This window comes from Lepisosteus oculatus, chromosome 13 (assembly GCF_040954835.1).
Source record: "Lepisosteus oculatus isolate fLepOcu1 chromosome 13, fLepOcu1.hap2, whole genome shotgun sequence".
NCBI lineage: Eukaryota > Metazoa > Chordata > Actinopteri > Semionotiformes > Lepisosteidae > Lepisosteus > Lepisosteus oculatus.
Genome location: NC_090708.1, coordinates 16,113,568 through 16,129,484, shown reverse-complemented (window position 1 = coordinate 16,129,484; position 15,917 = coordinate 16,113,568). Strand labels below are relative to the sequence as shown.

Below are 15,917 nucleotides of genomic sequence, written 5' to 3'. Positions count from 1 at the left end.
AGTAAGGTTTTTACCATGCTAGCCCTGACAAGAACAAGTCTTCATATTTCAGATTCCACAAACCAAGACTGTCATTAGACATAAGACAATAAGATGTTTAAAGTGTTGGTTTTCAGCTTATTTCAATCATAAAACCTCACAATTAAAGAACCAGTGAAAACATGTGCTGAATTAAAATCACCTGGGTATTCAGCCACTGAAAACTATCAGGCCTGCATAAGAGGAAAAGCCACTTGTTCATATGAAACCTGAAAATAACACTACATGGTAAAGACAATACTCCATTCCACTCCTAAGACGCCATAACAGGCGTAACGTTTACAGAAAGGGCGTGCACTAAAACTACCTGCTGCTCCTTGAGGTGCCTCATCTGTGCGTGCAGCTGAAGGATTGGCTCCATCCTGGTTGTTGTCAGAATCTGCCATTTTCTCCTGTCGGCGGGCTTCAGCTGCCCCGCGTTTGCCCAGGCCAGAGCCTCGCCGACTGAAACAGGGTACATAACGATCGCCAAGAGTTTAACAAAGGAAGAGGACACAGCGACATCTTTTCCAATTGCCCCATTAAAATTCCTCCCATTACATACACAAGTGCATCCTTTAACAGTAACCTGTAAAGCATAACCTTATTCTGCTCTTCATGGCACAGTATGATTCAAGCTGCTTAATACACACAGTGCACATGTTATTAAATACAAAGTTTACTTCATAATAAGGTAACTGCGTATGTAAGGCAGACAAAACTGAATCTCTTGGGTCCGACCACATGTGCAAGGCTAGCAGCACAAGCTACATCTCACTTAGGAAACTAGAGCCATACTGTACAAACAAGGGCATTTTTTATTGTTTTCTTAATTTGCTGAAAGAGCAAGTAAAAAACAGCTTCAAATAAGGGCTCTTTTTGAGGTACCTACACAGTAAATTTGAACCATTTGTGTGGGTTATGCTGACTTTTCTGCATGGCAATAGTAATAATTTCTTCCAGTACAAGTGCTAATACAGTTAGCAGGGCCGCAAACTTTGACCAACTTAAAATGCTTTGTGAAGTTTAAGAAATGAAGTTGTTTATTAATGTTATCAAGGCACTGCAACGCTGTATAATCACCAAATGTGTACCTGGTACTAGCACAGGAGCCCGTGGTCTTTTGGCGTGTGCTCCGCCTTAAACTGGGGAGCTCTGCTGGTGGGGACTCGCTGCGCTTCTTTGTAGACTTTCTTAAGCCTGAGGAAAAAAAATAAAGCCCAGAGATGAAGCAACTTCAGCAGACTGCTGTATGCATATCAGGTTTCTCATTCTGCAACATACTGTATAATCGCACAGTACCTGTTCATAAAACTTAGAGCTTTTTTATAAGCTGGTATTGCATTGTACCTAAAAGCATCTCCCACAGTAAGCCTAATATTTGTGAAAATCCCAAAATTAGATAGATCCCAAATAGATTTCACACAAAAGCACGTGTTAAGTTAGCCCATACAGTATGCAAATGCATTTCATGCATCAGATCTATAAAAAATTTGATATCTTAAGTGGTCAACTAAAAATGTCTAATATAGGCCAATGTTTAAACTGAGTTCGTACTGCAGTTAATAAAATAAAGTAAAAGTCATTCATTTAAAAAAGGCCTATGTTTTTCTGGCAGTCCTCAATTTGGCCCCACATTGAATACTGAAGATTTACAACTACAATAAAGCTATATAAATCTTGACGAAAGCAAGAAGCCTTTACTATCCTGCCGAAGAAGTAATATTTTAATCTTTTTCAAAACTAATGTGCTCAATGCACATATTTGATTTTTTATCTAAAGGAGAACAAAATCTAGATCAACACTAATAATATTCTTGCTATGGTTAAAATTGTCCTGTAGTTTACAATTCTTAATCCTGTACTTCGTATCACTACACTGCACTGAAGTGGAAAGGAAGTTTATGAAAGCTGTTTTGTAACCTATGTAACTGTTATGCCAGTTGAGATTCATGCATGCGAGTAGTATCCGTATAGCTTCTGGTAAGATTTATAGGCTAATATCTCATCTAGCTGATGCAAGCCTTTTACTCAATCTGGCCTTGTGCACAAAATAATATGTACATTGTAGCAGTATAAAGTAAAATATGAACAGTTCCACAAAAGATATTAGTTTCACATAAACTAAGAAACTTAAAAAAAACATTTTTCATGAATTCGTCTACAACAGTTACTATATTACCAGAACATTGGATAGCTGCCATATAAATTATTAAGGAACAAGTAATAGGTTTATTCCATGGTGAAAAAAAGAAGAAAGAGAACACAACGTTTCGGCTGTGGAGCCTTCTTCAGATGTGAATTTATATATATAAATTCGTAATGTGAGCTTTTATAGTGTGGGACTAGTTACAACAGTAGGGTTGTGGCTTCCATTTCCAGCAGAATGCACAGCTGTGACTATGCCATTCATTCACTTCAGATAAACTGCATGAGGCGCCTCGCACAACAGAAACCTAAAACATTGGTCAAAATGAAACTAGGAGTGGTACACAGAATGACAACAGTTGAAAGCCAAGCAGCATTTTCCAACCAGATACATCTTGTGTAGACTGCAACAAGTCACCAACGTAAGTCAAGGACAGCACCAGTCCATTGGTTTCTAAAGATCAGGTACACTTCTATGTAACAAATTAGGGACCTAATCTGTCCAATTAAGAGAACCCTGCTAATTGGAAGATGAAGGCTACAATCCCTAAATTATGTAAATTAACAAATCTGCTTTACAGATCACAAAAATATTGTTCCAAGAAAATGGTAATTTATAAGATCTGCCGGATAGGGACAAAGATTGCAGACCCCCCCTGGTCTACACCATGCAGAAGGATTTACAATTCCATTTTCTTTAAAATGGTCCTGCTTTGAAGTTCAGCTCACCATGAAAATGTTCAGGATTTTTGTTTTATAAAACAAGAAGATGGCACCTTTAGTTTTAGGATTAATATAAGGAAAAACAGTAAATGCAATCATTAAGCAGAGGCTCCCCAACTTGCAGTCAGACAAAGCTATTAGTGGGTGCCCATATCAGTTTGAAAAAACCTACAGCACTGTTTTATTGTCATTTTAACACTGTTGCATGTAAACAAATTGAAACTAGAATACACAGCATTTGTTAATGCTTGTACCATATTGTTTCCTAACTGCAGAAACAGTTACACAAAGAAATGTGAAGCATTACTACTATGCATTGGTTTTATAGGGGTTAAAGGCTAAAAACGCTTGTGTAACTGTGGTTTAAATTACATTTAATTTATTATTTTTTTATTAATTTAGCTTGTGAGCAGTGTAAAGCACTTCAGGGAACAGCAATGCCAAACGTCATTACAATGTTAAACACAAACAACCCCCCAAACAATCTCCTACAAATGGACCCCAACTACTGCATTAGAACGGAATATCAATACAAATTCTTTACCATGTGTTTTCATAAAGCCAGGTGCTTAGTGTTTGGACTTTGAGCTAAGTTTAAATGATCATAATTGAGCTGTTAAGTCATTCAATATATAGTCATTAAAAGACATGATTTCATTTAAACAATGCAGAGAAACTAGTATAACATCTCTGTGAGGATCACGCAGAGGTTTGCCACACTGGACAAGGACCGTCACCCCCACCTGATGTCACTATTTCCGGACTGCACCGGCTGCACCACAGGAAATTCCAGAAAGACAGAACCCACGCATCAGCAGACTCTAGCTTGTTGCCACCAATAAGCGGATTTACATGCGAGGAGAGTGTTCAGGGGTATCAGTGAGAGCTGAAGTTGAAAGCTATGGATGCAAAAATGACATAAGGCATCTTTACTGCTCAGCAAGGGTCATCCCTGAGCCAACCACTTTCCTTGTCCTACAATCCATCTGCCTGCAAGGTAATTCAGGACCACAGAATGCTAAACCTGTAATGGCACAACTTCCATTCGGGGTCTTGTGTCTACCGAGTTGAGTCAACTCAACTGTCCAATCTTTACCAGTGAGCTGGTAAACCGTCTGAAAGCAGTCTACTCAGAGGCAGATCAGGTCTGTGCGTGCTTGATGCCAAAATTGTTACTGGTCTTGAAGTTAAAAACATTTACAGACAGTGGGTAATGTTTTCTTTAAGTCACATGTTTGTTTTATATACTTTATAAAACTAAACTAGAAGGTATACTTTTAAAACTAATAAAATCAATAAAACTCAAGGTTCACATTTTGTCTGTACATCAACACATTTGTAAACGAACATTTAATAGAAATGTTTGTTTCAATGTATGCCTCTACAAAATTCAAACCAGATTTTCCTAACAGTAGTCAATTTGCTGTTAGAACTGGTGAATTTCCATGTGATTCTGGGCGCAGATATTAATGCTTTCATGAATCACATAGTTCACAATTCAAAGCTGAAGATACAAATGCCCAACTTGTATCATCTACAGCGCTGAAAAACAGAATGTGTAATCGGAGTGTTTGAACTGGGTGTTATCTGTGTGATCTGTGTGGCTGGGTGCGTGATTTGGGAAATTTATTATGTCAAGTTTTTTTCGGTTATTTCGGTTACTAGCCATATTTTTTACCTCTCAAGCTCTAACATAAAAATCTGAAACTACACCCTTGTCACCATCAGACCACCATGCCAGTTTCTGTAGATCTGTGCCACTCTACTGTTCAATACCACAGTATTATAAAATGTACCACGTCAGACAGTTTCAAGCTAAACTGAAGAAATTACCTGATTTTAAAAATGGTTGGGTTAACAACCCCCACAATTCTAAAGGATCATCATCAAATTAGATAATTTTACAGTATTTGTCTCAACTGCATAAATCCTCTCTATAAAATTACTAAACACAACAGTTTCTGAAGCTACTGTATCACAAAATAAACTTATCTAAGAAGAGAACTGTTTGATATTGATTGCTCAATTTCTACATCTTAACGCCCGTCAAACCTAACATTAGCTTTGAGAGTCAGCAGCAATACACGCATTTAAACAGATACTTCCTACCAATCGAACAGCACATGAATTATAGCTGTCTGGTTCTATGCAGCTAAAGTCCAAATTCGACCTGTTTTTTAATAATTCAGACATGTAAAATGACCAGGAAAATTGTATTGTGTTTCTCTGATCATCCATCTAGTATTTCTCCTGCAGAGGTGGCTATACTGCAAGTCCCTATTTTCTCTTTTGAGCTAAAGAAGATGGTTCTAGAAGGGACAAGGGGTAAATCACCAGGCACTGATAGCATTTCAGCTGATTTGTGTGTGACTTTTTGGCCCCAATTGGGTTGCCTTCTATTTGAAGTGATGCATACTGCCATTGGGAAAGGTTCATTTCAGAGGGATGCTAGTACTGCCATTATATCCTATCAGTACGTTTTGCTTTGAACTGCAGAAGCTTGGGATTTTGCCTTAAACCATTTTTTAGTAACTGTTACGTACTTCCCTTGGGAAGCAATATAAAAGTATTATTTTTAAAATCATTCACTATTAAACATTCTAAACACTATCAGTCTAAGAATCTATTTACATAGGCAAGCTAACACCATTGGACCCTTAAGATGAGGAAGGCATCACTTAATACAGCTATATTCATTAAAGCTACATGCTCATGAATCATCTGTAATGTGCTGCAGATCCCAGACTGCTGAAAGAAATCTCAGATAAATTTAAAGCATTGCTCAATAAAAGATCAGATCAGATGTGAGCTGCTCAAAATTAAGTAACACAGGCACAGTTGGGAGAACAACAATTCTAGCCAGGTGTACACCACTAGAGAAATGGGGGATTTACCCTCCAATTAAGGAATTTCTTCTATCTTGCATGACAGCCTCAAGACGACAAAAAAAAACTTGAAGAAAAGCCAGTGAAATCTGGACTGTTCACTTCTGCAAAACATATGACACATTTAAGAGACACCCATTGGCACATACTACTCCTCAAATGCCTGTATACATCATTGCTTAATTACGTATTAATCCAGTTTTGCACAAACGTTTCCCAAATATTATGACTACACAAGCAAAGTATGTTACAGTCTAAAATGGTCTCTTCACATCACAAGTAACCATCATCAGGATATATAATTCAGCTGTCAGCTACAACATCTATGGAACAAAGACAAAGCAGGACGCATTTTAAATTGCAATTTAAATCAATGGATTAAAAATATTTTTCAATCTAGATTTCTCAGAAAAAATACAATGAAAATATATTTTCCAAAATCTTTTACTAAATATTTTATACTTTTAGGGTCAGTGAAAGATCTTTGAAAAGCAGGACATTAAGTAGCAACCCAAATGTCACATTTTAGCAGGATGAGCTACAACTTGAGTGCTACTTGAAATTAAATGTCCATTTTTTAAAAATAAATATCATCCCTAACCCTTCTGAAGACTGATCAGATTAGGAAAGCTGCACACGGAAGCATATCCTTTTGAAATGTAAATGGCTCCAGTGCTTTCACAGGAGTGGCCAATTCATACAGACAGCTGTTTTTCCAGCAGACAAGTTTCTTTTTTAAAACACTGAAATGATTGTACTTAAAATAATCTATCCATTTTCTAACCACTTTAGCCAATACAGGGTTGTGAGAAAGCCAGATCCTATCCCAGCAAGAAAGGCGCACTAGGCAGGAACTAATAATAGTAAGTAGAAATACACAATAAAAAATGCATAATTGTGAATGTACAGAGTGTAAATACGAACCACAAAGCAATCATCACTTTTTGAAGTATGTGATTATCCTGACTATGCTATGTATGCTATTTAACTCTGCAAACAGCTTGACAAGCTAACAGAACATCTCAAATGTGAAGCCTTTATAATGCATAAGTATGCAAAAATTTAGACAAGTGTTAGTAATGAGATGCCCAAATGTGACTACTTAAAACACACAACAGGAGCAAGAACCAAACAGACTGAGAATTTCAGGGAGCAACATAAGCATTCAGTGATGCATAATATACATATAACCCTCATGAACCCAAAGTCTGCATCTTATCCTGCCTGTGTAAACAAGTGAAGGATAAACCAGAACTAAATAAAAACTGTTTTTACAGGATTTGTGGGATTTTTATATCTGTAATAAAATAATCTTATATCCTAAATCAAGACCTTAAGTCCCCAAAATAGAAGACAGCTAATGAAATGCACTCACAATAAGGTGATGAAATTAATCCGAGACAAATGGTACAGCAACACTAACAGACTATTTTTGGCATTTACTTAATTAAATAAGAGAAACTCACCCACATCTACTTGTCATAAAAGACCCAGTTTACATTCCTGCAACTACAAGTTCTTCAAAATAGAAATTTTAAGTCAACTTTCAAAACCTTGTGAGAGTTCTCAGTCAACAAATCACAATTGTGCTACATTCTGAATAAAACCTATTGTAAGAAAAACAAGTAACAGTAGAGCCAGAAACATTTTAGCTAAACCTCAATTGGAACAAGCATACCATAGCCCAGTCTTCTCAACTTTGGGAAGAGCAAAAGAAAATAACTATAAAGCAACTACTAGTTTTTACTCATTTCTAATGATAAAGTCTACCAGCTCAGGTCTTTTGAGAAGAACCTTTAATATTGCTTACTGTTGAATAAAAGCAATATTAAAAGTAATATTTGGTTTGTGGGTCAGTGATAAGGCAGATTTTTTATTAGAAGTGCATACTGAAATGGCACACCCTCTGAAATGCAGTAATATTTCTTCCAGTTCCTTGACTTTTATATACATCCTCAATTTTGTTGCTAACATATATTACTCTACCCATATCTTTTATCAAAAACACATGCCCCAGTCAAAAAATACCCTTTTTACGCCGATGCACCCAATGTTGTGATCTATACATTACTGTAAGCCTGCCAGATCCCCTTATTTTTAGATCACTGCTCCCAGCCAGCCTGCTAAGAAAAGATTAATCAGTGATATTGAGAAGTGAAACTCAAGCTAGCTTTCAGCTGATGGCAATTTCCATAAAGCCAAGTTCTCCTTCAGTGGCTGTGGCAGATATGGCTAAGCACTGCTTCCAGCCACACACAGCAATTCATGTAATCAAAAAACCTATTTGAGTACACCAGTGCTACACTCAATGCAGTGGTCCTTTCTGCATGCCAAGTGTATAACCTGAACAAAAAGACGGGTCTCAAATCCAAAAACACAAATATAAACATTCTGTATATTGACACTGAGCCATAACACAGTGTTCAGACCACCTGGATGTTTTGTGCTGTGGCTAGACACCACATGTACAGTTGATAGTGAGAACTGCTGAAAGCAAAAACTTACTTGCTAGTTTGGCTTGAAGTCCCGAAGGCCCAGGCTTTGCAGTCTCTGACTTAGAAGAGCCCGGCAGAGACAGTTTTGGTTTGGGCAAATTGACTTTCGGGCTGAAGCGGGCAGCCCACTCGAACTTGGAGGAGCCAGCAGTTTTGTTCTGCTCCTTCTCGCGACTGCTCCTGCGCGGGCTGGGGCTGGAGGCGGACCGGGACCTCCGGGCCTTGTTCTGGTCTTTCCCTTGTTTCACCCGGGCGCCCTGAGGTACGGCTGTGGAGGCAGCAGTGGAGGAAGAAGAGGAAGTGGAGGCTGAAGAGGAAGAATCCGTGACAGTGCTACACCCAGCTTTGGCTGAGGTCACTGATTTTGAAGCCAGCTTGGTGGGTTTTGCAGGCCTCTCCTCAGGACGGGTTGAATGAGCCCCAGAACCACTATTTAAATTGGAGGAAATATCAATCTTTTTTCTTTTCTGAGACGGGGATCCCCCAGTAGCTCCACTCTTTCTGCTGTGGGCCTTGCTCGTTGATGCAGACTGCTCAGGTTTCAGCTGCTGGTCTTGCGCCAACTGTCTTTTCTTAGATTTAGCTTGTCCTCTCTTCGCCTCTGAAGAGCTCTCAGGGGGCTGAAGTGCTTTGGGCTTTTTGGCAGGGCTGGGAGAGTATGAACCCTTATTTTCTGGACCTGAACTACGTTTAAATCCACGGGACCCGTCTCTCTTGGACGTCTGTCCTGTTTTGTCTCTCTCTGAAGTACTAGCTGTATCTGGGTCTTCTTGCTGCACTAATGGTGCCGACGACGAAATACCGCTTCTAGAAAGAAGAAAGGAGTATAAATGTTAATTTTCAACAGAGCTGTCTTCTAAAATGAAACCACATATACTCATTTAGCTGTAAAAGGTTATTAAAAAGTACAATATACATTATGCAGTTTATCTAGAGAGTTACTTCTGAGTAGATTAGGCAACACTAGAGAGCTATATCCGAGTTTCAAAACACATTTCTGAAACAATGACAAAGGTGCTGTACCTTCTAGAGCTGTGCCCTCTGGATTTTCCAGAGACAGTGTTGGATTGCACTTTTGAAGCCTTAGAAATAGGTCTTCTATTCTCAGGAGGGGTATTTGCTTTATGATTTACCTGCTCTGACTGCAACCTGTAAGGTTGAAAATTGAAGACCAGGTAACAAGAGGGCAAATTAATGCCTCAAAGAGAACAAAAATACTGCAACCACACTACTAACATTCCCCCTCAATGTCCAGTTTTTAGAATTTGTAAAAAGCATAGTTGGTGGTAAGGACACAATCCCAAAATGTATTGAACTGTTAATAATGGCAATCAACCCCCCCTCCCTTCATCACCACCAAGACAGCTACAATCCAAAGCAAAGTGAAATCTTGGACTTAAACTCGCTTAATTAGTGGTTGCTAAGTAAAAACATTCCAAGATCAGGTTGCATAGACAGATGAGAAACACTTTCTGTTCAACTGCACCACATTACCATTTTCTAAAATTACTGTGTGGCATCTATTCTGTGCAGCTCGCCCTTCTTTTTCTTGTGAAAAGAATTGAAATAGAGGATTATTAAACTGAGAAGACACAGCCCCTAGTTTCCTCCACATAAGCCCATAGGAAGACGAGAACAGAAGGCGAGAGTGCACTCACCTTCCTCCGACTGCTTCGTCTTGTGGCTGGGCCGCAGCAGTGTTCCTCTGTGAACGTCGCAGTGACCCCCCTGGATTGTTATTAGGCCGGTTGGACATTGGCACCTCTCTCCTGAAGGGACATACCCTTTCTAGACACTACCATTCACTGGAAGGTAAAGAAAAACAGATACAGCGTTAAAATATTCAGGATAAGGCTTATAATCACAGGACATCCATCCTGGAGTTCATAAACATTCATAGCATTCTCATTTTCCCTGTAGGGTTCATTAACCATTTTTATTCCAAGAGAACTCTTTGGTCCTACTATACTAGGTACTCAGACTTGCACAAAATGTTTGCATTTTTTCCCTAAGAGCAACAACATAGGCATGGATGAAAAAAAGCCATCACATTCTCCCAATCCAATACTTAAACCTCCAGTCATTTACGGCACTGACCCCATTTTGTGTCCTTATTATAAATTACTTATTATACATTACAACAGTGTATCACAAAAATCAATGTCAAGGCTCCTTGAAAACATTTTTTATTAATACAAAGATAAAAAAAAATCAATACGCCTTAGTACTGCATAAGGTGCAAATGTTCCTTTTAGGTGGCTGTTGCATATAATTCTGGAGATGTACAGACTCGTTAATCAAACACAAAAGAGTAATCAAGGTCACAGAACCTGCAACAGATTCAATTACTAGGTACTCAAGTCATCCGTACAAATATTACAACGCATGACTACTTCAATACTTCTCATTGACAGAATTTAGAGATCTGAAATGATTACAAAAAGACAACCCGCTAAAATACAGTGAAAGATGCAGATTGATATTTAAAAAAAGAAAGGATTAAGGCAAAACCAAGCAGATCTTCATTAAGATATCTTAAAACTGTTTAAAGACCTGGGCACTACAATAAAAAATCAGTCATTAAATGCATCACAAAAACACAGCCTAAGACTAAAAACAACAGAAGCTAATCTAACCTCAACCTAAAAGGCAACAACAATTTAGTTTATTTCTGAAATGTTATGAAAATAAAACTATTGCAGATTAACACATTTCAGAAAAGTAAAAATTACTTTCAAGTTAAAAGGTCAAAACGGTGAAGAATTTCAAGAGGATAGATTGAAATCTCTGAAGGCCATTTTACAGATATTTCCACTACCTGATTTTGGTAGAATTGACCAAATGTACCATTCAAAATCTAAACACAGAAGAAGGGGTCCCATATTTTGCTTCATAATCCCACACCTTTAACTAAAAACTGTCCTATTCCCACCTCAAACTGCCTTATCACACTAAAAAATTACAAGAATATCCCATCTTGAAGAAAATAATAGCCCTCTTTTTGTATTAGCAAAATTTGTGAACAGAATGAACATTTAAGGTTATATGGGATGAATTTATCTAACTACAGCCAATTTGCAATCTATGTTCCGTACACTCCTCCTCTTAAAACATTTTAACCCTATCATGATATGTCTCATCACTCAACCCCATTTCAACTGGCTGAGGCATATTTACCATCTTCTCAAAACCAAGTTCCTGACTGGTTCATCCTCAATCAATCATTAAAGATCATGCTCATGCAGAACATCAACACATTCCAATTGCTTTTGCAAAACCAGTGTGTTTTGCACACCCAACAGCTGAGAGGTATGTCTACAGTTGCCACCATATCTCAAGGTTAATGGAAAACCAGACCTTTGTACATCAGTGCTTAAAGGAAAACACTACATCAATTTGTACTGCACCTCAAGAAAAATGAAGAAAGCAGCCATGCACTGCTTTCCTGAATGCCCAGTACTGTTTCACAGCACCACAAAATTTGATCATAAAAATGCAATTGGCACTCAAAAGCCATTCAGCAGCCAATTCAGTTGATTCACCATAAAAACACTGATGGCGAGAACCTTAAAAAACCCTTAAAAACAATCCTTAAAAATCAGGCTCAATTTTACCACAGGCAATTTTTATCACAATATTCAAGGAACTTTCAAAGCACCTGACACAAGCAGTTTTAGATGTCTTTAGAAAAAAATCAACTTGGAGAATATTTAAGAAATCACAACTTGTAGCCAGTTTATGACGGAATCAGCCTATTTCACTATGCCAAATGACAACCAAAGCACACAGCCAAATACATGAAAAATATTGCACATGAAAAAAATATCAGTAAGGTAAACGAAACATCCTGGAAAAAAAACTGCAGGCAACAGCCAATCTACATTTTAAGATTTACTGGCCGTTCATAAAAGGTATCAAAGCAGTAAAACGTCAACTATCTACCAGCATTAAGAATTGCTAATAAATCTAGTTTATGCAAAAGTTAATGTCCAACCTGCTTACTCTCAAAGGCTGGCAGGCAATAAACATTATAGAAACATGATCCAACAGCAGCACGCCACTCCAAAATTACAAAATCAAATATTCCTTCAGTCTGCACAATCACACCCTCGACAGATGTACAGCAGCCCTCTGCCACAAGCGATGTAAAACACTGAACATGTAGGAGCTGACACTTTGCAAGAGACGTCTATCACTGCATCTTGATACCAGCACGCAGCATAAAAAAAATATTTCGTCCCATCGTGCGCAAGGCTTGTTTTGCAGTGCACCAGTCTAACTGTATAATATTTTACTCTGAGGATCCGAGTCCCTGATGGGAGAATGCTTCATTCCAAAACTGCTGCACATTTCACCTCTTCCTACAAGGACATCTTCAGGCCCTAGGAGAACTGTTTGTTCCATTCTAGATTTCAGTCAAAATGACTTTTTCTCAAGTTTTCAATAGCAGCTGCATTTGAACACAACAATGCAGTTTTCATCAGTGACACTTTAACACCTTTATTCAAAACAGAATTAGAGCACTGTAATAATCTGTGGGAATAGCGGAGTGCAGACATTCACAAACCCTGAGACTGATAATTTAACAAATGTACCTCAGACCAGTAGTTCCTCCTAACTATTCGGAACAACACCTACTACAGCCACAATCCAACGCGTCTACCAAGAGTAGCTTCTTCCCATTCATGGGATGTTCCCAGTACATACAATAACAGACTTTTAAAAAGAAAACTGAAATGCTCTCTTTTTTCTAGAAGAGCTGAAAGCCCCTATGACTCACAAATGATACAGCTGACGCAAAAACAATTATGCCTTTTCCGCAATCAATAAACCCACTTACCTACATACAGTATGTAGTCCTTTTTTCTCCCCTCAAGATTTGCACTTTCACAATTTCATCGGAAATTCAAATAACTTTTGTGCAAGTAGCTACCCTTAGAGTACATAAACAATTTCAAACATGAATCGAGTAACACTTCTTCAGCAAACATGCACAGAAACACACAACATGCTCACATAGCTATAAACCTGCGATAAGACTTACTTTAATATTTCAGTAACTCAATTATCAATCAGCATCATCTCAAATGCCCTTTAACACTTAAATTGCAGTAATATAAGCATTTGTGCAAACCTCTACATTTCTAAACCCAATTGAGGCCTCTCTTAATGAACTTTGCTATGGATAGTTCCATACTAATATTCAGATTTTAAAGTATATCATATTTTAAGAAGTTAAATCCAAACTGCTACCATAGTTCAGATTTTCAAATCAACCAACAAGAAACATCTCTTCCCTTTTCAATAAGAAATTAATTATTTTTTATACACATAAAAAAAACTTTAGATCTACAATAGCCAATATTACAATAGTAGAGCTACATATTTCACAGCTATAAGAGGATTTTATAAAATTACATTTCCATGGTTATTGAATAGCAAGCTCTAATAAGAGCATTAGCTTTGCATTTTTATTCCCAGCCACATCACACCACATGTGGGCTGACTACATAGTACGTCTGCTCAACTTGATGATCAACTAATTGTTTCTGTGATACACACTGATTAAATCTGTACACGCTAACTTGTTGGTAACTAAGTGTCTTATAGTTTAAATGATTTAAATGCCAAAATAAAAAAAAACCCAAATAATTTGCATTTTAGACTGAGAACTTTCATGAGCAACTGCTTTCTAAGCAATTTCAATGACATAACTAACACAGTCAATCATTCTTTAAAGTTATCCCCCATCCACACCAGTACTTTAGACTGCTAAGTCCATAAAACTAAACATTTTACCACTTATATTTAATGAAAGGACTCTAAATAAATCTGCAAAATGATCCTTTGTGTGTTAATCCACCCTTTCAGATATATTGTTTGATGTCTCTGTTATTCATTGATTTACTGTAATGTAATATCTGGTAAACTACACTTAGCAGACAATGATCTCTTCTGATTTCATTGGACAAGCATTCAACCTATCTAGCTGCAGTTATAATATGCAGAGAATTAAAGAAACAAGATGCAGTTATTTCTGAAACGCTGTAGAAGTCCCAGAAAATGATGGTTTCACAGAGGACATGTTCTGACATGCAAGAAAACCAATTCTGCTTTATCATAGTGTGATTACAATGTTGTAGTACATGGGCCGAGTGGATTATTGCAAATTGAACAATAGAACAAAATGGTTTTACAGCCTGTTAAGATTATTTGATATATATTTTTATAAATTTGATGTTATATGCACAACATGATAATGATCTGGAAAAATCATGAATGCATAAAGACACATCACAAACTACTGCAGTAGCTATTCAAGGCTTTGACCTTAATTTTTTCTAACAAACAAAAATTCTGTCCAACTTAACACCAAAAGTCTTTTCACTAATGTTTTGTTTTCTAACAAAAACAAACTCAATTCAGGAGGATACTTTCTAGAGTAAAAAAACAGCAAAGGACTTGGTTCCTTTCATGTTTCTACTGCTGTAAAGTTCATCTTCCACAGATTCAATTCCGCATTTGTGTTGACCAAGTCCTTTTTGCATTTGTTCTGCTCAGTAAGAAATATAAACAAAACATCCTGACACCATCTTGGTGAAGATGTTGCTAGGACAATCTGTGTATTTTCAGCTTCCAGTGAACATTATCACAAGAAAGAGCATGAAGACATTGAAAGAGAACAACAAAGCACGTTTACTGAAGCAACTACACACACAAACAGGTTAAAAATGGCTGTTGCTGCTACATCAATGGATAAGATGGGCAAACTTTCAGAACATGCTATAGTACATAGCAGCATGTCTTTTCCTTGTGCCCCTGTAACACCAATGTCGGAAGTACCATGGCGGTACTTCCAACATTGGAGAGAGTACTCACTTTCAAATGCAGCTCATCCCAAAAAGAACTCGTATTGAATGGCTTTTAACATCCAAAGACAAGACAGGCCCACAGATTATAAGTTTCTCCCAATTTCACAACTTTAAGTGATCATAACAATGAAAGAGTAAATAATAAATCTATGAATTCAAATAATTAATTTTACTCCAGAGAAGACCAACAGTTTCCACAGCAGGGCCACAACGCTAACAGTAAAGTTTTCAGATTTCAAGCAGTGAACTTTTTTTGCAGTAGAATAACAGTTCCATTTCCTCTCCATCAACACTTACCCAAAATGCAGCACCCATGTTGCTGGAAATAATTAGAACAAGTCCTTGGCTCTTACCACTGACTTGAAATGTGAGCACAAATCTGTTCTGTCTGCCAACTGAATAATGTGGAAAGTGCACAGCAACTGATATTTCCAAAGCTTCAGGCAGATAATGGATAAGCTATTGATACCTTTTTAATATACCTAGATAAATTAAAGAATTGTTGAAACCGTTATGAATTATGTTTTTGTCAATCTGCTAAAAACACAGACAGAGACGCTGTGGTGACTCACAAATATATAATTTGTTGCATTAGCATATTTTTGTTCACATTCCTGCCCCAAGTGTGGAAGACAGGCTATAAATAAATCAAGTACAAGAAGCAACTTACCTTTTAACTCACAGCTAGTAGACAATCACTGAAATGTAATTTTCCTGCTTGACAAGCTAATTGTTTTACCTAAATCTGGATGAATATTTAGTAGTACTTACACAGG

At 37.4% G+C, this 15,917-nt stretch overlaps 1 protein-coding gene across 7 annotated transcripts in view; it reads right to left on the bottom strand.

Moving 5' to 3' along the window:
- trip12 (thyroid hormone receptor interactor 12) overlaps positions 1–15,917 on the bottom strand; it is a 40,358-nt gene that overhangs the window by 20,534 nt on the left and 3,907 nt on the right. For 4 of the 7 annotated variants that reach the window (XM_015361194.2, XM_015361196.2, XM_015361195.2 and 1 more), the window contains exons 2-6: positions 9,928–10,074; positions 9,293–9,418; positions 8,280–9,076; positions 1,113–1,218; positions 347–483 (exon numbers count right to left, since the gene is read on the bottom strand). In XM_015361194.2, the coding sequence (XP_015216680.1) occupies positions 347–483; positions 1,113–1,218; positions 8,280–9,076; positions 9,293–9,418; positions 9,928–10,025 (1,264 nt within the window). In that variant the 5' untranslated portion in view covers positions 10,026–10,074. The remainder of the gene's footprint in view (positions 1–346; positions 484–1,112; positions 1,219–8,279; positions 9,077–9,292; positions 9,419–9,927; positions 10,075–15,917) is intronic. The other 3 variants (XM_015361198.2, XM_015361199.2, XM_015361200.2) reach the window with 1 other exon arrangement.